Source organism: Camellia sinensis, chromosome 2, assembly GCF_055761805.1.
Source record: "Camellia sinensis isolate YWXY chromosome 2, ASM5576180v1, whole genome shotgun sequence".
Taxonomy (NCBI): Eukaryota; Viridiplantae; Streptophyta; class Magnoliopsida; order Ericales; family Theaceae; genus Camellia; species Camellia sinensis.
The window spans coordinates 222,108,245-222,132,210 of NC_138962.1; the positions used below are offsets into that span (position 1 = coordinate 222,108,245).

General features: G+C 34.4%; 1 protein-coding gene across 5 annotated transcripts; it reads left to right on the forward strand.

Annotated features, from left to right (window-relative positions):
* Window positions 1-1,172: 1,172 nt before the first annotated feature.
* Window positions 1,173-15,900, forward strand: LOC114260743 (uncharacterized). 5 transcript variants are annotated; one of them, XM_082917089.1, is made up of 14 exons: window positions 1,173-1,969; window positions 3,056-3,142; window positions 5,628-5,737; window positions 7,357-7,407; window positions 8,689-8,860; window positions 9,762-10,079; window positions 10,217-10,417; window positions 11,166-11,651; window positions 12,234-12,443; window positions 12,702-12,890; window positions 13,655-13,818; window positions 14,206-14,358; window positions 14,476-14,554; window positions 15,190-15,900. In XM_082917089.1, exons 1-14 carry the CDS (start codon window positions 1,529-1,531, stop codon window positions 15,196-15,198), a joined length of 2,670 nt encoding a protein of 889 aa, XP_082773215.1. In that variant the 5' UTR covers window positions 1,173-1,528; the 3' UTR covers window positions 15,199-15,900. The 5 variants fall into 5 exon arrangements, with proteins under 5 accessions (XP_082773215.1, XP_082773213.1, XP_082773214.1 ...); XM_082917087.1 differs by having other exon boundaries at window positions 15,217-15,900; XM_082917088.1 differs by having other exon boundaries at window positions 15,220-15,900.
* Window positions 15,901-23,966: the final 8,066 nt, after the last annotated feature.

The window sequence follows — 23,966 nt, forward strand, 5'->3', positions numbered from 1 at the left end:
TATAAATCAGTGGTCTCAGTTTATAAATTTAGCCAAAAAATGAAAACACAAAAAATGTGTTTTCATTTTGAGTTTTCAGTTTTTTTTTTTACCACCCAACACTAGCCACCACCTGCTACCATTTTCCACCACGGTCTTCCGCCACCACCACCCACCACCCACCCCCACCCATCCCCACCCCCACCACCACCACCACTCACCACCCACCTGCTACCACCCGCCACCACCAGCTACCACCCACCTGCCACCCACTCGCCACCACCACGCACTCCTCGCCGCCACCACCACCACCAGCCACCCGCCACCCGCCACCAGCCACCCGCCACTACCATCCACCGCCTGCCACCACCACCCGCCACCTACTTGCCACCACCACCCACCTGCCACCCACCACCACGCACCACTCACCCGCCACCCACCTGCCACCACCACCACCTACCACCCACCCGCCACCCACATGCCACCACCACCACCACCAACTAGTTACTACTGACCACCCGTCACCGTCACCGTCACCCACCCACCACCACCACCACCACCCGCCTACTACCACCACCCATTCGCTACCACCCACCACCCGCCACCGTCACCCATCCACCCACCATCACCACCCACTACCCACCATCCACCGGCCACCACCCACCATCCGCCATCCGCCACCCACTCGCCACCGCCACCCACTCGCTACCACCCGTCACCGTTACCCACCCACCCATCACCACCACCTGCCACCTACTCGCCAGTACCACCCACCTGCCACTACCACCACCCGCTATTCGCTACCCACCTGCCACCACCACCCACCACCCGCAACTCGTTACCATCCACCACCCGCCACCATCACCCACCCACCCACCACCACCACCACCCACCCGCCACCACCCACCGTCACCACTTTCCACCACCGTCTTCCGCCGCCACTTGCCACCACTTGCTATTTCTTACCTTTTTTTATATTTTAAAATTTTTTTAAATATTTTATCAATTATCAAACGTGTTTGTAGTTTATGTTTTTCTAAAAATAAACAAAAATCAATTTATAAAATTTTTATAAATATAAACTGAAAACGTAAACGTTACCAAACACACCCTAATAAATTAGATGATATTAAAAAAAAACGAAAATTCAATAATTAGATATATATTCCTTTATGTAAATATCGATTAAGGCCATCGTTTGTCAATCAATGCCGACCAAATCCACGTCGACAAAGCGGAGATTGAGCGCGCGCTCTCTCTCTCTCTCTCTCTCTCTATATATATATATATGTCACCTCCTTCCTTTCGTTCTTTTCTCTCTCTTCCTACACAGCTGTATTCTTGAATTCTTTAATGGCACAAAACAAAAGCGACTCTGTAACACTCTGTAACTAAAACCCATTTCTCAAAACAGCAAAAAGCCATTCTTTTGTCTTTCTCCCCGCTCAATCTTGATTTCCATCTCTGTATTTCTATATTGCTCTCCACACACATATATATACGTACATGTTTTGTCAATTTCTATGAGTTTTTGTTGATGGGACTCTAAATGGGTTCTCTTGAAAGTGGCTTTTCGTTGAAGAGAGATCAAACTCTGCTTCGCTCTTCATCATCAGCGAGCAGGAATGAGAGAAACCCATTTGGTCAAAGGCCCAGATCGAGATTCGTTAGGCTGTTCTTGTTCAAGAAGATTGATTATCTTCAATGGATTTGCACAGTTGCTGTGTTCTTCTTCTTTCTTGTTCTCTTTCAGATGTTCTTGCCTGGTTCAGTGATTGAAAAATCGAAGAATTCATGGAGAGGAGAAGAGGAATTAGCTTCTTGGGATTTGATGTTATGGAAGGAGATTGGTGGGTTAGATTTTGGGAAAGATATTAAGTTTGAACCATCAAAGCTTTTGGCTAAATTTCAAAAAGAGTCCAATGAGGTCAATATCTCTTCTGTTTCAAGAAGAGTGAGATTTGGGTATAGAAAACCTCAGCTTGCTTTGGTGAGTAGTGATATTTGGTACCAATTTTATGTTGTTCTTGTTGTTTTCTGTTCTGATTGGAACTTATTTCTGATGTAAACCCCCCCCCCCCCCCCCCCCCCCCCCCCCCAAAAAAAAAAAAAAAGTTCTGATTGGAATTAGTTTGATAGTGATGTGTTGATTTGGTCAATCATTATTTTGTGAAGATTTACGGTGGATGTGTTTTTGCACGGTTTTAGTTTATATATGTACATATATTATGATTTAATTGTTTATTGGGTAGTGTGGCTATTGGGGTTTTAATTTGTACTATTCTGATTTCTACTTACGGGGATTTGATGTTATGGAAGGAGATTGATGGGTTAGATTTTGGGGAAGATTTTAAGTTTGAGCCATCAAAGCATTTGGCTAAATTTAAAAAAGAGTCTAATATGGTCAATATGTCTTCTGTTTCAAGAAGAGGAGTGAGATTTGGGTTCAGAAAACCCTAGCTTGCTTTGGTGAGTAGTGATATTTGGTACCAATTTATATTTTATGTTCTTATTGTTGTTTCAGTTCTGACTGGAATTGTGTTGGTAGTGATGTGTTGATTTGGTTAATCATTATTTTGTTAAGATTTATGGTGGATTTGTTTTTGTATGGTTTAGTTTATATATATATACATATATTCTGGGTGAATTGTTTATTGGGTAGTGTGGCTATTGGGGTTTTAATTTGTACTATTTTGATTTCTACTTCTGGGGATTTGATTTTATGGAAGGAGATTGGTGGGCTAGATTTTGGCTAAATTTGAAAGAGTCTAATGAGGTCAATATGTCTTCTGTTTCGAGGAGAAGACTGAGGTTTGGGTTCAGAAAACCCTAGCTTGCTTTGGTGAGTAGTGATATTTGGTACCAATTTTATGTTCTTCTTGTTGTTTTGAGTTCTGATTGGAATTAGTTTGACAGTGATGTGTTGATTTGGTCAATCATTATTTTGTGAAGATTCATGGTGGATGTGTTTTTGCATGGTTTAGTTTATATATATATATATATTCTGAGTGAATTGTTTATTGGGTAGTGTGGCTATTGGGGTTTTAATTTGTACTATTTTGATTTCTACTTCTAGGTTTTTTCAGATCTGTTAGTTGATCCACAACAGATACTGATGGTCACTGTTGCTGCTGCCTTGCGGGAGATTGGGTATAAAATTGAGGTAATTTCATTGATCAGTGATTTTGATTTATTTATTTATATATATGTTTTTAAGTTTTAAATTAGGTGTTCATGTCGGCAAAGTGGATTGATTTGAATTTTTGGGACAGACTTGGATGAGACTTATTTCATTGATATAATTTTGCTGTTTTCTTAAAGCTTTTATACTTGGTTGAACATGCATTTTATGAGAGACTACTGAACATACAACTAGCAAATTATTGAAATGGGGGCTAATGAAGCTTCTAGGGTATCACATTTCATAATTTATTCCATATGTGTTTCCTGAGGAAAAAGGATGTGACCTGGTGGAGTGATGACAAGTGTTATCTGCCCACGTGATTTCGAGTCACAAGTATTTCCACAAAAAGTGGGGGAAGGCTGCCGGAGCTGTGTGCACTGAGTATGACATGTTTCTATCCAGCAGGTCTGAGGTTCGACTCCCCTCCTTTTTCCTGGTCCACAGACTTAGGGGTAGCCTTTGAACCTCGAGTTTACATGCCTAGGGTGGGTCCAAAGGAGCTTAGGTAGAGTTCTCGGGCATCCAAAAAAAGAAAAAAGAGAGAGTATGACATGTTTCCAAAGGAAATGAGTTTCTTTATACAAACTTGCGAACCAACTTGGTTGTAGAGGGGCTTTTCAATGCAAACATATTAGCTTTTCGGGTATCTTAGATGTGTTGTTAGGGGAAGCTTGAAACTAGTCAATTGGAGGAAAGTAGAGAGCCTGTAATACTTGTTTTAGTTCAATCTTTAGTCATAGATGCTGGTGTAGAATCTGCAGATTCCTCAGTGAATACTTGTTTTAGTTCAGGCCCACTGGCCATTTAAGACGAATTGGTGAATTCTTGTATCTTTAGGTTGTGTCTCAGTTGGACTTGATTTAGCCAAGCTGTTCCTTAACTAGTTTATCCGATCTTCTCATTGCTGTTGCCTCACTCTACTCTAGATACTACACATTAACTCTCATCTACCGTTCAGGGAAATAAAAGTAAATATCTTGAACTTGAGGTTATTGAGTTCCCATTCTAGCCTCTTTGTAAGGCAAGGACGATCAAGGATGGTCCATGCATTTGGGTGTGAAGTCTTTAACGATCAAGGATGGTCCATGCCATTGGGTGTGAAGTCTTAACAATCAAGGATGGGCCATGCATTTGAGTGTGAAGTCTTTAACAATCAAGGATGGGCCATGCATTTGGGTGTGAACTCTTTGATAGACTAATAGTCACATCAGATTGGCCTCGTTTGGGAACAGGCTAATTTAGTAACTTTTTGGCTATTTGGCTAAAATGTGAGCTAAAAAAAACTAGTATGTTTGGGACGACTTTTTGATTTTTTACGAAAATATGTGCAAAAAGTAGAGAGAAAAGAAAATTTTTGATTTTTTGGTATAGATTGTTGGCTTTTTAATTTTTTTAGTAACTTTTTGACTAAAAAAGTCACTTGCCAAACGAGGCAGTTCCCTATATAACCAACAAGGGGCTCTGATAGCTTTGTTGCCAACTTGCCACGCATGCTTTTCCTCTTCAGCTGCTTTATTATTGTTCTTCGTATTTATATTTGAACTTTACTGTGAGCTGTAAATATTCACAACCTGGAGGACCTGAGGAAGAGTATTAGGGGTTCCTAGGTCAGTCATGGACAAGGGCACAAGATGATGGATATGAAATGATTTGCATTTGATGTGAAAGGTTTAGTATCATTTAGCCTACTGATTGGGACTCCTGAATCCCGAGGCTGTGAACAGAATTGGACACGAATTGGTCTGTGATGCTGTGGAAGGACATTTGAAGGGCTATCAAGTAGGAGCTATTATACATAGGGTCTAGAGGGTCAATCTTTTATGGAAATTTGATGTATTGGCTTAAAGGATTCTTCCTATCCTCCACTCTCTCTCTCTCTCTCTCTCTCCCCCGCACATGCACGCACACACACTCGCGCGCGCACACACACACACTCACAAAACATGTGCATCTATCCTATTTGTTTTGGGGATTAGGAAAATCAAATTAGGTGGCATACTGCTAGCAGGACATTTTTGTTTCAGGCATCGTACCATTAATATCATCATGCTTATTGTAAGAATTACTCCCTCTCTTGTAACTACTATGTAATGTTTGGTTCACTGGAATGAAATAGAATGGTCATTACTTAGTTATTCCTTTGAATGACTATTCTCTTACACTGGTGAATGATGATTCCATTTGTAATGCATTTTCCATTTTTTTCTTAGTGAACCAAACGTGAGAATAGACATTATGATGGAATAATCACTCCATTCCACTTCATTCCGGTGAACCACATAAAGCATTGAGATCTTGAAATACTTGCCTTGGTTGTCTCTAAAGGGCATTCCTATCTCCTAAAGTGGTTGAGTTGTTTTGTGTATGTCAAATATTTATGTTGTTTGTTTTAATTTCCTTGATTGCAATATTCTATAAGATAAATATAGTTGTCTTAGCATCTTGTGTTGTATTCTAATTGCAGGTTTATTCGCTTGAAGATGGTCCTGTGCTTTCGGTTTGGAAAGATATGGGAATTCCCGTCACTATCATCAAAACCAGTGAGAAGATGGATGTCGTTGTAGATTGGCTATTGTATGCTTGTCATGTTTATTCTCTCATCTATAATCAACTGCAGACTAAAGTTTATCCTGGACTCTTAAAAGATGAGAACTAATATAGGATCCTCCAAACCCAACCACAGTGTTTTGAAAAGCGCGCCTAAGCTCAAGGTGAGGCGAGGCGCAGCTCTGCGCCTCATGCATAGCGAGGCGAGGCGACATAGAGGAGGCGCAACTAAGGCGACGAGGCGTGCGATTTTTCCTGAGGCTCGAGGCGTGCGCTTTTGGCGCTTTGCATTTCTTCTACTGCTACAGCCCATCTGGTTTTGGCGTGAATACCCACATGGAATAAATTTTCATTTACAATATCAAATGATCAAAACGTGGGTCAAAAGTGCAGGGGAAAAAAAAAAAAAAAACCTAGTGGAGAAGAAGAAGACAACGACGAAGGGCCGCAATTGCCCTCTCGCTCACGATTGCTCTCTCTCTCTCTCTCTCACCGTCTCTCTTACGATCGCAATCGCGATCTCTCTCTTTATTGCCTTCTTTCTCGCGATCGCAATCGCAATTGCGATCAATCTCTCGATCTCTCTCTCTCGCTCGCTTCTATCTCCCCCTCTTTATCTTCTCGCTTCTGTCTCTTCCTCTTTTATCTTCTTGATTCATATATGTATATATATAATATTATATAATACCTACAATACCTATTATATAATATATAATATACTTATAGATAATATATAAAATATAATATATATTTATACATAGTAATAAAAAAAATAAACACATGTATATAAAATAAAATAAAAAAATTAATTGAAACACATTATTTAAAAAATATAATAAATAAATAAAATAATATATATATTAAAAAAATTAATTATTTTTTTTTCTTCTTCTCTTCTCTTCTTTTCTTATTAAAAAAATTAATAATATACATATTAAATATTTGCTTATGTTGAAAATTGTACTATATTAATATTTTGCTTAACTTCTATAACTTGCGCCTCGCTTTCGTGAGGCGCGTGTTTCGCCTCGCGCCTCGGCGCTTAGGCTCCAGGTGACCTTGGCGCCTCGATGCGCCTAGAGCTTTTTAAAAAACTATGAGGATATGTATCAATATTGGCGATGCGGTCATATATTAATCTATATTGGACAGTATCGTTCGATATATTAGTGAAAAAAAAAAAATCAAAAATCCAAAATCCCGTTACATAACGGCTGATGTTATATGTAATGGCTAATTTTTAAAATCATGCTCCCATCTAGCACAAAAACAGTCGATTCTGTTGTTTTTCTGTTTGTATACAATGCCTTTGTTGTCCTTAGATCATTTGTAGTTTTTGATCTACCTCATTGTTATTGTTATTAGAAACTATCAGCAAAGTTATGTGGTGGCCTAAACAGAAATGCAACTTCTTGTAAAGATTTCTATAGTTGTTCTTAGTACCTTTTGGTGATGAAAATTGTTATCTTATATAATTTTCGCAAATGAAAAAACAAAAAATCCAAAGCTTTTTTGGATGTCTATACACTGCCTACAGTTTAAGAACAGAGTTGATAAAACATCTATTAGAGGTTGCTTGTTAATTCTAAATAAATGAGAATCAATAAATCTTCTTCATTTCTCATTATGGTATATGCTTCTTGCAGCTATGATGGCATAATTGTGAATTCAATTGAATCCAGGGAAGTCTTTTCTCGGTAAGTTCTATCATGTTGCTTAATGATTCCACAAACTTCCTACTTTGTATGTTGGGCTCAAGTTTTTCTTTCTTGCCATTTTTTTAACTGCAGAGTTATATATCACAGTCCATCTAACTAAACATCCCTGAATTTCATTTTTATCTTATCTAATTTAATTGTTGATGAATCCTTTATAAGATTTCAGAAATCACTCAAATTTGTCCTAGATTTTTCTTGTGATTGGTTGGTTTCTCTGTATACATTGTTGCATATGCTTCCTGTACAAGGATTTGAATTATGATTAACGTGATGAAAATTAACTTGACTAATTTTTCTGCCAGTGTTAATACACCTGATACTATGCTAAACTGCCTGAGATGAGGATATACTTCACATTGTCTAATACTTGCAAACATTGGTTGAGAATTTGCTTCTATATGATCCAAGATGGATGGGTTATGTGATAAGGTTGGAAGGGCTAGGGCTAGGCCGAAAAGAAATTAGGTTCAAAGTTATTAAGCAATGAAATGTTGGATTACTACTTATATTGCCCCAAATAAATTAGTGGGTGGATCAATATTTTGTAGTTAACCTCTAACAGTTGGGGCTGTCATTATGTTGTGTTTTTGAGTAGAGTAAACCTCAAGAATCTCTTTTGCTCCTTCTCGTTATTATTTCTTATGGTTAAAACTGTACATGTCTATGCCTTCTCATTTATTTCTCTGTAACATCCAAAATTTCCGCAACTAATTTGGTGAAAAAATGAAAAAATACCCATCATTTTCATTATGGTTTTATCTTTGTGGGGGCGGAAATAATTTTTGAAAATTCAAAAAATCTTTTTGTTATTTATTTTTTTTATCAAACTAGTTTCTAGTTTTTGAAAAAAAATTCAGAAAATCTGAAAATCAAACCAAACAGTAGGGACATTCTGCTGGTCAGAGTGAGGTCTTGGTAGTTCCAGTGTCACTTGATAAGATATCTAGTGAACCTTTGCAATAACCTTTTGTAGTTCTATGTACATAATCCAAACTCTGAGATATCCTTTGGCTTTGTGCATATAGTCTCTCAATGATGATGGTTTATATGAATGCTTGTGTTTGTTTGTGTTATTTCATTTCTTTATTTGGTTATACATTTATCTAAATATGATGCAGCGGCAAAACACATGGTTACTAATTACTTCATGAGTGTTTCACCACTTTCTTTGGATAAGTTTCTTTAATTCACAACCTGATAATAGTTCGGTAGCATCTATTTTCAATTTTCAATTAAAGTGAATGATTTTACTTGTCACAGTCTTCTCCAGGAACCTTTCAAGTCTGTACCCCTTATATGGAGCATCCATGAAAGAACACTTGCTACTCGTTTGAGACAATACATGTCGAGTGGCCAGGTTGAGCTTGTAAATGATTGGAAGAAATCCTTCAACCGTGCTACTGTTGTGGTCTTCCCAAACTATGTGCTGCCGGTAATATTCATTAGACAAGTCTCTTGTTCATTTTGTTAGTGTAATGTGAAGACATGGTGTCCATAGGAAGGGCAATAAGGAAAGGTTGTTACCACTCTTACTTAGAGGGTGGGTGTTTGGGATGATCTAAATAAATATATTTTTTTGAAAAATATGTGCAAAAAAGTAGAGAAGTGATGTGATTCAAAAAAGATAAAAGATAAAAAAGTGTGCTAATATAGGGGATGCCAAATAGCCCCTTAGGGTTTGGGAGATATAGTAGGCAGGCTGCCTGAACCCACTTTTTAGTGGAGAGGCTAATTCTTGTGAATTGAACCCGCTCCACTATGCTGGAGGTGGATAACATTTGCTATTGTGCTACCCTAGGTCACGACCTCTCAATAAGAACATAACCGTCAATTTATGCAAGTATCAATTAGGGGAAAAAATTGTGTAGCTGAATTTCCTTCAAAAATTGACATGATTGGATGGTAAGAATTTTTTAATCATATGTTGTTCCAATCAAGAGCATGGTGAGCAATCCAAGAGGACGTAAAGAGTTGTATGCAAATTGTAGATTATTGGCTTATTAACTGGAGCAAACTCACTCCCATTGTCTCCCTTGACTTGAATTCTTCATTCCGAAGGATACTAGTACCAGACTAATGAATCGAATCGTTGAGCAATATCATCTAGTGGACCGACCAATTGATAGGAAGAGAAATAGCAGCTCGCAACTCGCAGCTTGCAACTTTGATCATGTCCTTTTTTTTAATGAAGGAAATATATTTTTAATATATTGCCTGAGCTTGTTTGAGGTCCTAATCATGATCATTATACTATTATTTGGCAGTCATGCTTTATAGATACATAAGTTGGTTTTGAAGTTAAGTTTTTGGATCTCCTTCTGTGTTTTTGTCAGATGTTCTACTCTGCATGTGATTCTGGAAACTACTTTGTTATTCCGGGTTCTCCTGCTGAAGCATGGGAAGCAGACAACTTTATAGTTCCTAACAAAGATAATCTACGTGTCAAGATGGATTACGGGCCTGAAGACTTTGTTATCGTGATTGTGGGAAGTCGATTTTCGTACAGAGGTTTGTGGCTGGAGCATGCCTTTGTTTTAAAGGCTTTATTACCACTACTTGCAGACTTTCCATCTGATAACAATTCGAATTCTCATCTTAAAATCATCGTTTTAAGTGGGGATTTGGCTGGAAATTACAGCGTGGCTGTTGAGGTAAAGCTTTGTCTAATGTCTTGAGGTACTTGCTTGTTTTAGTTTCATCTAGGTTTTTGCTTTAATTGTTAATGTTTTATCTTCTTCTTCTTCTTCTTCTTCTTCTTTTTTTTTTTTTTTTTTTTTTTTGCGCATAGGCCATTGCTCTTAACTTAAGATACCCAAGGAACATTGTGAGGCATGCCATTGATGAAGACGCAGACAGTGTTCTAAGCTTGGCTGATATCGTGATATATGGATCCTTCCTTGAAGAGCAATCTTTTCCGGACATCTTCATAAAAGCCATGCGCTTTGGGAAGCCAGTCATTGCTCCGGATCTTTCCATGATTAAAAAATATGTATGTTTCTAATGATGCTTTCTCTTTGCATATACATGTTTTTTGGTTATTATAGATTTTTATTAGAGCTAAGAGAATTTTGTAGTGTGAAATTTCACATCTCAGAAAAGTTTTTGCTAATGTTTGGGTGTTGGATATGATTACATTAAAAATTTAGAATTATCATTAGTTATGATTTTACTTGGACTGAAACCTTTTAAATCAAACTATCCCATCATTTTGTGGTTAGATACTTTTCTCAATGAATCTCATTTATTGTAGCTGATTAACATATGGGTCACTAATTTCTAATATTCATCACCTGTATGGATGAACTATTATATGGACAGACCATTGATGATCACTGAGATTTTGGGATTCATGGTTATAATTTATTACACCCTCTGTCCCGTTTTGTTTGTCTATCTTTCCATTTTGGGATGTCACAAGAAGATTATCCACTTTCAAACTTCAAAGCATAAAGTGTGTAAGTTTTCAAAACTACCCCTTGTAAATAGTTATTAGTATATTTGAAATAGAGAAATAAAGGGGCAATTGTTAGAAAATAATGTCTTCGAATTTGATTCCAAGGCATTTATTGCATGCCCCCTTAAAAAGTTGGAATTCCCAAAATGGATAAACAAAATGGGACGGAGGAACTATGTAATTCATATTTCAACTTGTTTGTTCTATATTTAGTTACTTTTTAGAAAATCATACATTTACGTGTTCTGTGCAAGCTACTGACCGCCTTGACAATAACAATTAGGTTGATGACAGGGTGAATGGTTATCTTTTTCCAAAGGAGAATATAAGCGTTCTCACAAAGATAATCTCGGAAGTGGTCTCAGACGGGCAGTTATCACCTCCAGCTCGCAAAATTGCAGAAATTGGCATACACACTGCAAAAAACCTTATGGTTTTAGAAACTGTTGAAGGGTATGCTTCTCTACTAGAAAACATTCTCAAGCTCCCATCCGAAGTTGCACCTTCCAAGGCTGTCAATGAAATCCCTAGCAAATTAAAAGAGGAATGGCAATGGAAACTATTTGAGTCAATATCAGATTCAACATATCCAAATCGAATGTTGAGAAGCCACAAATTTTTAGAGAAAATCGAAAAGGAGTGGAACCATACTCAAACACCCCGTTCTGGTCCTGCAATTGCTACAGATGAAACATTCTTATATAGTATATGGGAGGAGCAAAAATACACTGAGATGGCTAATACAAGGAAGCGACGAGAGAACGAATTGGTAAGTGATGCAGGATGCTATCTATTTTTCACAATTTTGGGTTGAAAATTTTCTGATGACCATCTCTATTATACTAAGAATCACGGACACGGACAGGGATACGATGAAACTGAAAAAATTAGGATAAAAAGAGTGGGGATGCGGAATTTTTTAAAATATATTTTTATTTGCTATTTATATGAATTTAAATTTAGGGCACAGATATAACTAAGATGCATCAATGTATATGTGGGTGTATTTTTATTCCTTTAATTTTCGTTCCTCTTTGTTTATATTTTACTTTGACCCTAAATTATCTTTCTAAAATTATAAAAAAGAAACTTACAAAGGTGTCTGGACACACGTGTTCAAACACATGACACACTTGTCCGTGAAGTATCCCCAAAGTGTCTTGCAGAAAAATAGTAATTTAAAAAATTAACACGCCATGTGGTATGTCCGACATGTGGACATGCATGTCGCTGGAGTGTTTGTGTCCCACGTGTTCAACACACGACACCCATTTTGAAGTTTTGGTGCTTCATAGGTATTATTATATTTGTCCTTCTGGAAATTCATGTGTCCTTTTGGAATTTGATCCAGTTAAAGGACAGAACTGATCAACCTCGTGGAACATGGGAGGAAGTATATCGAGGTGTCAAAAGGGCTGATCGGTCTAAAAATGATTTGCATGAAAGGGATAATGGAGAGCTTGAAAGAACAGGTCAACCATTATGCATCTATGAACCATACTTCGGGGAAGGAACCTGGCCTTTTTTGCACAGTACTTCACTCTATCGCGGACTTGGGCTGGTAAGTCATCAGGCTCGTTGTCAGCCTTTTTTTATGCATGCTTTACTGATAAGAATTCTCAAAATCCTTAAATAGGATTTTAGGAGGGATTTTAAAGCTCCAAATACACATTTGAAATTCATATGCTACTTAAAAATGACCTATGTATTTGAGCATGGCTTAGATTTACTGTTAGTAGTCATTATAGTACTTGTTTCCTTAAAGTTATGCAACCCTCTTTTTCTATCTGACATGAACACATGGACTGGTTGATTGTAGTCCACTAAAGGTCGAAGGCCCAGAGCAGATGATATTGATGCAACTTCTCGTCTTCCACTTCTTAATAGCCCTTACTACCGAGATGCCCTTGGTGAATATGGAGCCTTTTTTGCTATAGCTAACCGTGTTGACCGCATCCACAAAAATGCTTGGATAGGGTTCCAGTCGTGGAGAGCAACAGCAAGGAAGGCATGTAATCTCTCTTGGCATCTGCTGTTAAACTTGCATTTCTTTTAGAGTAATGATTTTAACACTCCACTTTTAGAATCGATCTACTCGCTTTGTGAAAGGCTAAAAGACAACAAATGGATTGTGAGTATCATTTACTCTTCTTTCGTTGTGAGTTGCTGATGTCAATATGACCTTTGGTTGACATCAGCAGCATTTGTGACCTGTAGTCTGTAGATGAAACTTTTCTGATTGCCCAACCCCCTAACATGTGAGTTGCAACCAGGATTTAAAATTTGTACTGTAGAATATTCTAATATTTGGTTAAATATGAATTACATTGGATCCACAAGCCATCTTGGAACAAAGTTTTGACGAAAAAGTTGGCAGTTGTTCGCTCATGCTATTTGCAATTTAAGAAGAAATGGAAATTATGATGTTTTCAACTGTGACAAAATATGTTGAAATTTGATCTGAACAATTTCATCATAAAATTATCAAGGAAATTTAGAAAATATATTGTCTGATTCTGTCTTTAATATGGCAATTCTAAAAATATCAAACACTGGGGGAGTTCTGAATTCTCTAAAAAGTGCTGCTCCTTTGCTGTGATAGCATTGCACGATAGTTGATTTGTGTTCTTGTTGAGATGAAACTTTCTTATCAGTAACCTTTAACTCTGTACAACTTAGTCAATAGATGATGCAGAAAGTAAATGCAGAGATAATTTGTATTTGGGCTTTAAACTCAGTATTGCTTCATATCTAATGTGGGGGTTTAAACAGGAATCTTTCTCTAAGAATGCTGAAACTGCATTATTAGACGCCATCGAAGCGCGAACACATGGTGATACTCTCTACTTTTGGGTTCGTATGGATATGGATCCAAGAAACCCATTACAACTGGATTTTTGGTCATTCTGTGATGCTATAAATGCTGGAAATTGCAAGTAAGAGTGGTCATGTCTATTACCTGATTTGATTTTGTTTAATTATGATCTGTAACTTCACATTTTATCTCGAGGATTTCATTTTATATTTGGATGTTCAACCGAGTTTACTTCTCTCCATTTCATGCACGGGTTGTGCCCTCTTGGTGCCTCTTTAGTAAAGGATAATGCTGTACATAAACGGATTTCGCACCATATATTCTTACCTCTAGACACAAAGCTAGTGGGACCCACATTAATAAATATATGTGGGATCTATACATTCGTGCCTAATGATAAGAAAATTATATGAGAAATTTGTTTATATATATAGCGTTTTACTTAAAATAATTTACTTACGAAAAGAAAAAAAAGGTTTACTTCTCTCCACGTCATTATTGGTTGCAGATTTGCCTTTTCCGAGGCTCTAAAGAAGATGTATGGCATAAAGAATGGTTGGACGTCTCTGCCTCCCATGCCTATAGATGGGGACACGTGGTCTGTCATGCACAGCTGGGTTTTACCAACCAAGTCCTTCCTGGAGTTTGTAATGTTTTCCAGGTATCAAAATTTGCATAATTGGTTCTCTTTCCGCTTGTCATGATTTTTTCTCTCAATATGGTTTTAAGAGTTCATTGACTTGCGAAGTTTTTTGTAACTGTGTGATGTCATTTGCAGAATGTTTGTAGATGCATTGGATGCACAATTCTATGAAACTCACCATCAAAGTGGTTATTGTCATCTGAGTTTTTTCAAGGTGACTTTCTCCTACTTAAACAACTTCATTTGTAAAAACAACGCCCAGATAGTGCACATTAATGTGTGCTTGTGTGTTCTTGCAAAATAGTTCTTTTGATCTTACCATCCTTTTTTGGTTTCTCAATTCAGAACCAAAAACTGATCAATATAGATGTACCACAAAGACTATTTTTCTTAGATAAAGATTGTTTCAACTGTGGGTTCTAATGAAGATCTATCTCCTAAAAATAACTCTGGTGTTTCTGACTTCTTGATATATAAACCTTGGTTAATAATTTTATTTTGTGTTTAGAGTTCAATATCATGAATTACAATATGTAAGCTATCAAATCAGTTCATCGTTAAGAGTTGAATAATATACTTTTATTTTTTTTGGCTCGGCAATTGAATAGCATACCATAAGATCTTTTATCAATACCGAATCCAAAATTTGGATATCCTCTGGTAGAATGAAACTTCCCTGGAAAAATTCTTTTATGACTTGAGCTCCATGGATTCAAAACACAAAAATAGTCACTCTTCATGCGGGGATAAGATTGTGTACATTTGACCTTTCCTAGATCCTGCAATGGTTGGTGCCTCGTGTATTGGGCTGCCGTTTTTAGTTAGTTTTCAATTAAGTTTATTTTATAGGACTCGTAATACTGGTATATAATCCAGCAGGACAAGCATTGCTACTCCCGGGTGCTTGAGCTACTCGTAAACGTCTGGGCATACCATAGTGCACGAAGGATGGTGTATGTGAATCCAGAGACCGGAGCAATGCAAGAACAGCACAAGTTGAAGAACCGGAGGGGTCAAATGTGGGTCAAATGGTTCTCATACGCCACCCTTAAGAACATGGACGAGGACCTAGCTGAGGAGTCTGATTCTGATCACTCGAGGAGACGGTGGTTGTGGCCGTCAACGGGCGAGGTCTTTTGGCAAGGAGTGTATGAGAAGGAAAGAAACCAAAAAATTCGAGAGGAGGAGAAGAGGAAACAACACAGTAAGGATAAAATGTTGAGGATGAGGAAACGGCATCGCCAGAAAACGATAGGAAAGTATGTGAAGCCTCCGCTGGAGGAAGCAGTGGTGGGAGATTCAAACTCAACAGTGGTTGTAGCCAAGGTTTTGAGATAGCATTGTTCAACTGATTGGTTATTGAGGAAAGTAGTCTAGTTTGATCATTCAATTCTTTTTTTCTTTTCTTTTTTTCTTGAAATTTACCCCTTGATTTTTTTTTTTCCCTTCAATTTTGTCAGAAAGGATGCCTAGGGTTTGTATTTTGTATGTGAGAGGGCTGTTGTATGTTAACAGTTGTATCCTTCTGATAATGATATGCCAATGAATGCTTAAAATGTATACCCGGTGTGTTGGTTGTTTTTTCACTTCTCTCTAGCTTAGGCATTTTGAACAAGTAGAAAGAGGCAGATAATATCTCATGAACGCTGTTCCCTAACACTAATTTTGTGGATAAATGATATATATATACATATAAAAGAGGTGTTTAGCTGCTTGAGGTTCATCTTTTCTTTATGATTTTATTCTTTTATTTTGAATAATTTACTAATGTTGGCCTATATGTTGAGTGAAGTTTTTTCGTAATTATGCAAGCATTCTTGGTCAATTATCCAATAGATTTTTTCGTAATTATGCAAACGTTTTTGGTCAATTATGAAATAGGTTTTTTCATAATTATGCAAGCATTCTTGGTCAGTTATGAAACATAAATATTTATTTTTTGACAAATTACAAATACATTCATAAAGTTTTTTTAAAATATGAATGAATCTAATAATACTAGAAATTACAACTATTGTTTATTATAAATTTTAATTAATTTAACACAATACTCAAGGGAAAAAAAAAATTATTCTCCTATGTAATAATAAATTATTAAAATTGTTTATTGAAAAATATTTTTCATATTATTAAAAATTGTTAATTGACTTAATGATTTATTATAAAATATGAATGAATCTAATAATACTAGAAATTACAACTATTGTTTATTATAAATTTTAATTAATTTAACACAATACTCAAGGGAAAAAAAAATTATTCTCCTATGTAATAATAAATTATTAAAATTGTTTATTGAAAAATATTTCTCATATTATTAAAAATTGTTAATTGACTTAATGATTTATTTATTAATAAAAGGGCTAATTGAAAAATATTTTTCTTATCATTAAAAATTGTTAATTTACTTAATGATTTACTTATTAATAAAATTGATCATTTGTTATATGAGTATGATTTATGTATTAATTAAATTAGTCATTTGTATATATATGTATTTTCTTCGCTTCTTTATTAGTTCAATGACTTATCTTAGTAATTTTTTTAGATAAGAGAATTATCTTAATATTTATTTTATATTTATCTATTGAGAAAAGTTACACGCCATAATTTTTTTTTTTTTTTTGTATAAATTTAGAAGAAATGTTAAAGACTCATAAATTCACCCTAAACTACATGGTAATAGAATTGGAGTCGACATCATTGGATGTATAACAAATTAAAAAATATACATATCATACTACATAATTCTATCATATATCTAATGATTTATTCTATTCAAATTCATAAAATAATATTTTAATTTTTAAAAAATTATCAAAATATAAGACTTAAATATACTATAATAATAGCATGTGCCATGCACGGACTTGTGTAAACTAGTATATATATATAAGAATTGTTTTGCTATAAATGATTTGTTATTTCATTCTCATTTTGCCCTTCATTTTTTTTTTTCATTTTATCATGAGTAATACTATAAATTCACACTTATACATCCAACACCTCACATAGATTTGGCATTACACAAATAAATGGGTAAATTACATTTACCTCTCCTAAGGTTTCTGACAAATACAGGGCCTCCCCTGTAGTTTGAATAATTACAGTAGCCTTCCTTACTTTATCTGACAATGTTAAGATTTTCCCAAAATTTGACCGCCGTTTATGCACCTAGCCGACCCTACTGATGTCATCAACTGTAAACACAAAAATACCTAAAATGCCCTCAAGTGCCTATAATGCCTATAATGTAAATACTAAAGTGCCCAATGTAAACACTTAATTTTATTTTTTTATTTTAAATATATATTTTTTATTTAAATATTTTATTTTATTTTGTAAATATTTTAATTTTTTAATTTTAAGATTTTAAACTCAAAATACAATTTCACACTCAAATCGTAACTAAACACATAACTCAAAACTCAATTCAAAAATTATTTTCAAACCTTATAACCAAACACATAACTCGAAACTCTACATTATTTTCAAAACTCTACACTCAAATCATAACAAAACACATAACAAAAAAATTAAAATATTTAAAAATATATTTATAAAATAAAATATTTAAAATAAAAAATAAAATTTTTAAAATTTGTTAATATTTAAAAATATATATTTAACATAAGTTTGTATTTTTTTTAAGTTTGTGTTTGGTTATGAGTTTTGAAAATAATTTTTGAATTGACCAACACAATCATAAAACTCAATTCAAAAATTATTTTCAAACATCATAACAAAACACATAACTCGAAACTCCACATTATTTTCAAAACGAGAGCTGCTGCAGACCCCCAGTGAGGTGGCGAGCCCCCACTGGCTGAAACTTAAAAAAAAAATAAAAATAAATAAAACAGTTTTTTTTTTATCCAATCATATCGCGCCACCTCACTGGGGGTCGACCCCCGGTGGGGGTCCGAAGCATTTTTCTTTCAAAACTCTACACTCAAATCATAACAAATCACATAATTTTTTTTAAAATATTTAAAAATATATTTATAAAATAAAATAAAATATTTAAAATAAAAAAAATTTTAAAAAATAAAAAATATATTTAACATAAGTTTGAATTTTTTTAAGTTTGTGTTTGGTTATGAGTTTTGAAAATAATTTTTGAATTGACCAACACAACCATAAAACTCAATTCAAAAAATTACTTTCAAACATTATACCCAAACACATAACTCGAAATTCCACACTATTTTCAAATCTCTACACTCAAATCATAACAAAACACATAAAAAAATTAAAATATTTAAAAATATATTTATAAAATAAAATAAAATTAAAAATTTTAATATTTAAAAAATATATTTAACATAAGTTTGTATTTTTTTAAGTTTGTGCTTGGTTATGAGTTTTGTAAATAATTTTTGAATTGACCAACAAAATCATAAAACTCAATTCGAAAATTATTTTCAAACATTATACCCAAACACATAACTCGAAACTCTACACTATTTTCAAAACTGTATATTTGGTTAAGACTCTATGAGTTTTGAAAAGATTTTTGAAAATTTCTAATTGGAATTGTAATTCTAAAAGAAAACCAAACATGTTTCTAAAAAAAATATTTTTTCGGAACATGTTTGTACTCAAAACTCAATTCAAAAATTATTTTCAAAAACTCATAACCAAACACAAATTTAAAACTCAATTCAAAACTCAAAACCAAACTTTTTCCAAAACTCTATTTTAAAAGAAAAAATTAAAAAAATATATTTTATTTTTTAAAATTATTTTTAGAGTCATGATTTGAGTGTGGAGTTGTATTTTGAGTTATGAGTTTTGGAAAAAAAAAAAATTTTATTTTGTTATAAGTTTTGAAATTTTTCGAATTTATTTTTTTAGGGTAAATATTTTATATTTATTTTAATGTGTATTATATTTCATACATTTATGTGTTGTATTTTTTAATATTTTAAATATATTTTTTAAATATTAAAATTTTTTAAAAAAATTATTTTTTATTTTAAATGTGTCATTTTTAATATAAATATTTTTAAATTATTTTATTTTATGGTTGTGTTGGTCAAAGCAAAGGGTTTCCTCGTCTTTTACTTTATGGCAGTGATGTTCGTCTTGAAGAAAAGGGTTTTTCGTCTTTTTGCAAGCAAAAGCAAGGGTAATATGGTCATTTTATATAAAATACTAACGTCGTTTGTGCAAAATAGACAGAATGGGGGAATCTTGACATTGTTAGGTAAAATAGGGGAGATTATTGTAATTATTCAAATCACAGAAAAAGTCCCTATATTTGTCAAAAATCTCAAGGAAGGTAAATGTAATTTACCCCAAATAAATTTTTGCCATACCGTCATTCACCCCGAAAATTAAGCCTGCTTACCAGACCTTTCCATTACTATATGCACAATTGTCCAGACTATCCTGGTATATGCACAATTGTCTCATGTGATGACTAGGACTAAGGCACGTTATCGTACACTAATAATACCATAATTATTATTTTGTCTAGAAAAATTAATTTCACTAATGTCATAATTTTTATGGTATTTACTTAAGGGTTGGGTATTGGAGTCTGTGAAGTTTAGGGGTGTGCATAATACTGCCGAAATCGCCAAAACCGCACCGAACCGCACCGCAAAGGCAAATTCGTTATTATTTGTCAATCGAACCGCCGATTTTTGGTAAGAAAAATGGCAAATTTTAGTGACACTTTTATTAATCCGCCGGTTTCTATTTTTCTTCCAAACCGTACCGACCCGCACCGCTATTAAATCATGTTTTATAAGATTCTAAAAATTCTTTTTTACTTAAGTTTGCTTGTTGTTCTATACCTTAGAATATAGTATTACATTACTGCTCGAAGGGAATTCAAGATGTCAGTAATCTAAAATAAAGTTGGATTCCAATTCACTTTTAAAGATGCTTAACATCACGGTATCTCTCGTCTTTTTTTTACTCTTTGATTTAAGTTTTGTAATTTGAATTATATTTTTTATAAACCGCCAATCTGCCCGAACCGCCAAGGCAAATCCGCCATTATTTGCCAACCGAACCGCCAGTTTTTGATAAGGAAAATGGCAAATTCTAGTGGCACTTATCAATCCGCCGCCCGCCATACGGTTTCTATTTTTCTCTCAAACTGCACCGACCCGCACCGCGCACACCCCTAGTGAAGTTTATCATGGATCATGTTTTGATGATTCAAATTATTCATTTTGTAAGATATTCTATGTGTATTATCCATAAAAAATTAAACCGATCTAATGAATATAATATTTTTATTTTGTTGTATTTTTCTTCAAAAATGGGATGATCTATTTTTAAAATGATCATTCATTTTTTTGAAAACACATGTGATAAAAGAAAAATACTACAATTATCAAATTAACTTCACTTTTTCGTGAATAATATACACAGAGAGCTTTATAAAATAAATAGTATAAATCATTGAAATAAGACTCATGGTAAGCCTCATACCTCTCAAGTTCTCTCAAGTTCTCTCAAGTTAATATTTACTATTATTTATTATTAAGATTTAAATATGAAAGAAGTCAAATTCATTATTTAATCTATTTAATCTTTTATTTGAATATTAAAATTATATATAAATTTTATATCATGTTAAATAAACGTTAGACTTAAAAAAAAAAAAATTTATTTTAATCTTTATTTAGAGCATCTCTACCTAAATTATCAATTTTGAGGTGGCACTTTTAAGACTAAAATGTGGTATGTAGTTATGGTTCATTTGAACGTACAAAATTGAGTTGCTAATTAGTATATCTTAATACTAAATTTGGCATTGAAGAAAAAGATGTCAAATTTTTTAATTTCATTATTTTAATGGTAAGGACTTATAAAAGATTTTGAAAAATAAAAAATAAAAAAATTTAAAGTGAAAATAATAACCATTACAACCGTCCAAAAATAAATTGTATTAGATAACATGAATATTTTCATTTCGATTTTACTTATTGGCATATGAGTGTTTATAAATATGTTTAAATAGTAAGAGATTCTTCCAATGATATAGTAAAATGATAGAATATCTCTACTGATGCCCCCAAATCCTTGACCCAATGTCAATTTTAATTAGGAAAAATTAGCCTAACATCCCTCTTCCATTTTTAGTAATGAAAAAAGTCTACAATATTGTTTTGTGATGTCTAAGATCCCTCAACCCCTACACTCTTACATTGGAAAATGCCTCCGACCCCCAGTGGAGGTGCTAGGGGTCGTTCGTGTAGGGCCCTGATTGAGCAAAAAAAAAAACTATTTTTTTTTTTTCCAGCCAATGAGGCCGCGCCACGTTACTGGGGGTCGGACCCCCACTGGGGGTCTGTAGCATTGTTCTTTCTCTATAATGTACGAGGAATAATGCTACAGACCCCAAGTGGGGGTCCGACCTCTAGTGATGTGGCAAACCTCATCTCTCTGTCTCTCTTCATCCGCCGTCGCTACCCGATTTGCCATCGCCGCTAGCGACCACCTGTCGTCGTCATGCTTCTCTCACTCTCATGTCGCTGAACTCCTTCCTCTCTCTTTCCTTCCTGTCTCTCTTCTTTATCTTCTCTCTCGGAACCTGCTTTAAAAATCGAAACACGCTGGCTTGTCTCTTTCGACCTCACTTTGCTGCCTCTTTTACACCGACAACCACCGTCCACCACTGACAACGGTGGTGGATGACCGACGATGACCACAGTTGGGTGTAGAAAGAAATTTATGGGGCTGTATATTGAAGCTCACTGGTGATGAATTAAGGAGTCTATCTCTCTCAAAAATCATCAACGGAGAAGAAAACAAGAAGAAACTTAGGAAATCTGTCTCCAAAATTCAAAGGTTTCACTCACTTCTTTATAGAATATGTATATAATAACTGTTTCTGATTCCAAATTCTCACACTCCCTTCTTTTTCCACTTCATTTCCCTCACATTCCTTCGTTTTTAGAGTTTTCCAATTGTAGATTTGTTTTGAAGATAATCCATAACCTAAGTTTTCATAAAGTTCTCCATCAATTCAATTCAACCACATATGTTGAAATCTAAACATCTAGGTCAGATTGTTGTTCATCTGCTACCAAAGAGGTAGTTGTGGAAATGAAGAGGTTTTGAGTGGAAGAGTGAGGACAAACTTAGATTCAATCATAAATTTGACTAAGAAAATTTTCAATCCTCAATTTTTTTTTTTTTGTTGAAGGTTGCTAGAAATTTTTCTGTGAAAAATCACAATTTTCTCTAGTTTGGTTAAAACACAGAGAAAATTATGAGTAAATAAGAGAAAATTGGTCAAAGCACACAATTTTTTTTGAGCAAATCACAGAGAATTTTGTGAGTAAACCAGAGAAAATTCAAGCTTTTTAGATTTTATGAGGCGTTCAAGCTTTTTGTGAGTAACATTTATGATGTGATCATCATTAGGAAGCAAGCCATGAATTTCATACCATTATTGGTGAAATTTACTAGTCTGGTTAAGTGTTGTGTTGTGATATGATTTCTAGAATTCATTCTTAATTTGATTTAATATTGTAAATTAGAATAATAATGATTTGATTTTTGGATGGATCTCGTCATCTATTTCCCCCAAATTGACGAGGTAACTCTCATTTGCTCTATTTGTTTGTGCAATATTTGATGTGTACACTAGAAGCAAGATCGCTTCGATCAACATTGGTGCACCCTACAGTCCAGAGAAAATTGGTCAAAATGAAAATGGTGGTCATTCAATTTTCTTTGTTTTGATGTTGTCTGAATGTCTTACAGTCACAGAAAATTAATCAAAATAAAAATGGTGTTTGTTCAATTTTCTTTTGGCTGTTGTCTGAATGTCTTACAATTCAGAAAAAATTGGTCAAAATGAAAATGGTGGTTGTTCAATTTTCTTTGGTTTGATAAAAAACACACAGAAAATTGTGAGCAAACCAGAGAAGATTGGTCGAAAGCACACAGAGAATTTCTCTGGACAGAAAATCTCTGGGAGGTCCAGAGAAATTATTTGGGAAGTGCAAAGAAATTCCCAGAATTTCTCTGAAGAGAAGATCTCTGGAAGTCCAGAGAAATTCTTTGGGTCGAATTTTTTCCTGGATCGATGTTGAAAGACCTTAGACATTATGAAAATATTGAGTGCTCTTTATGTTATAAAATCTTAATAGTATAGACCTTAAAAAAAAATCTCCTTTTAATTATACCCTCATAAGATGTAAAATAAAAATAAAAACTCTAATTATCTGCCAAATTTTCAAACTAAAATTTGTTAAAGTCAAATTTAGTGTTAAATTTGTCACTTTAGTAGTGACAATAATGATCATTAATTATTATTATTATTTTTTTAGAAATAGATTCAACGTGTCAAAATAACACAAAGCTATTATTGGCGTGATTTTGTTTTGTTTTGTTTGTTTGTTTTTTTTTTGAGCATTATAACAAACCCAAAAAAAAAAAAAAAATTAGGCAAAATTATTTTAACTTTCAGCACCAATACACCACTCCCAAACAGCCGACCTCCACTACCATTACCACTGGCACTAATATAATTATTAATGCATGAGTTTTAAATAGGGGTGGATAAACATTGGGACTGAATTGAGTTCGGGCTATGCTAACATTATATAATAAGGGACTTTGTGTTTGCCCAAGCTTAGTTCTATCTGCTTAAG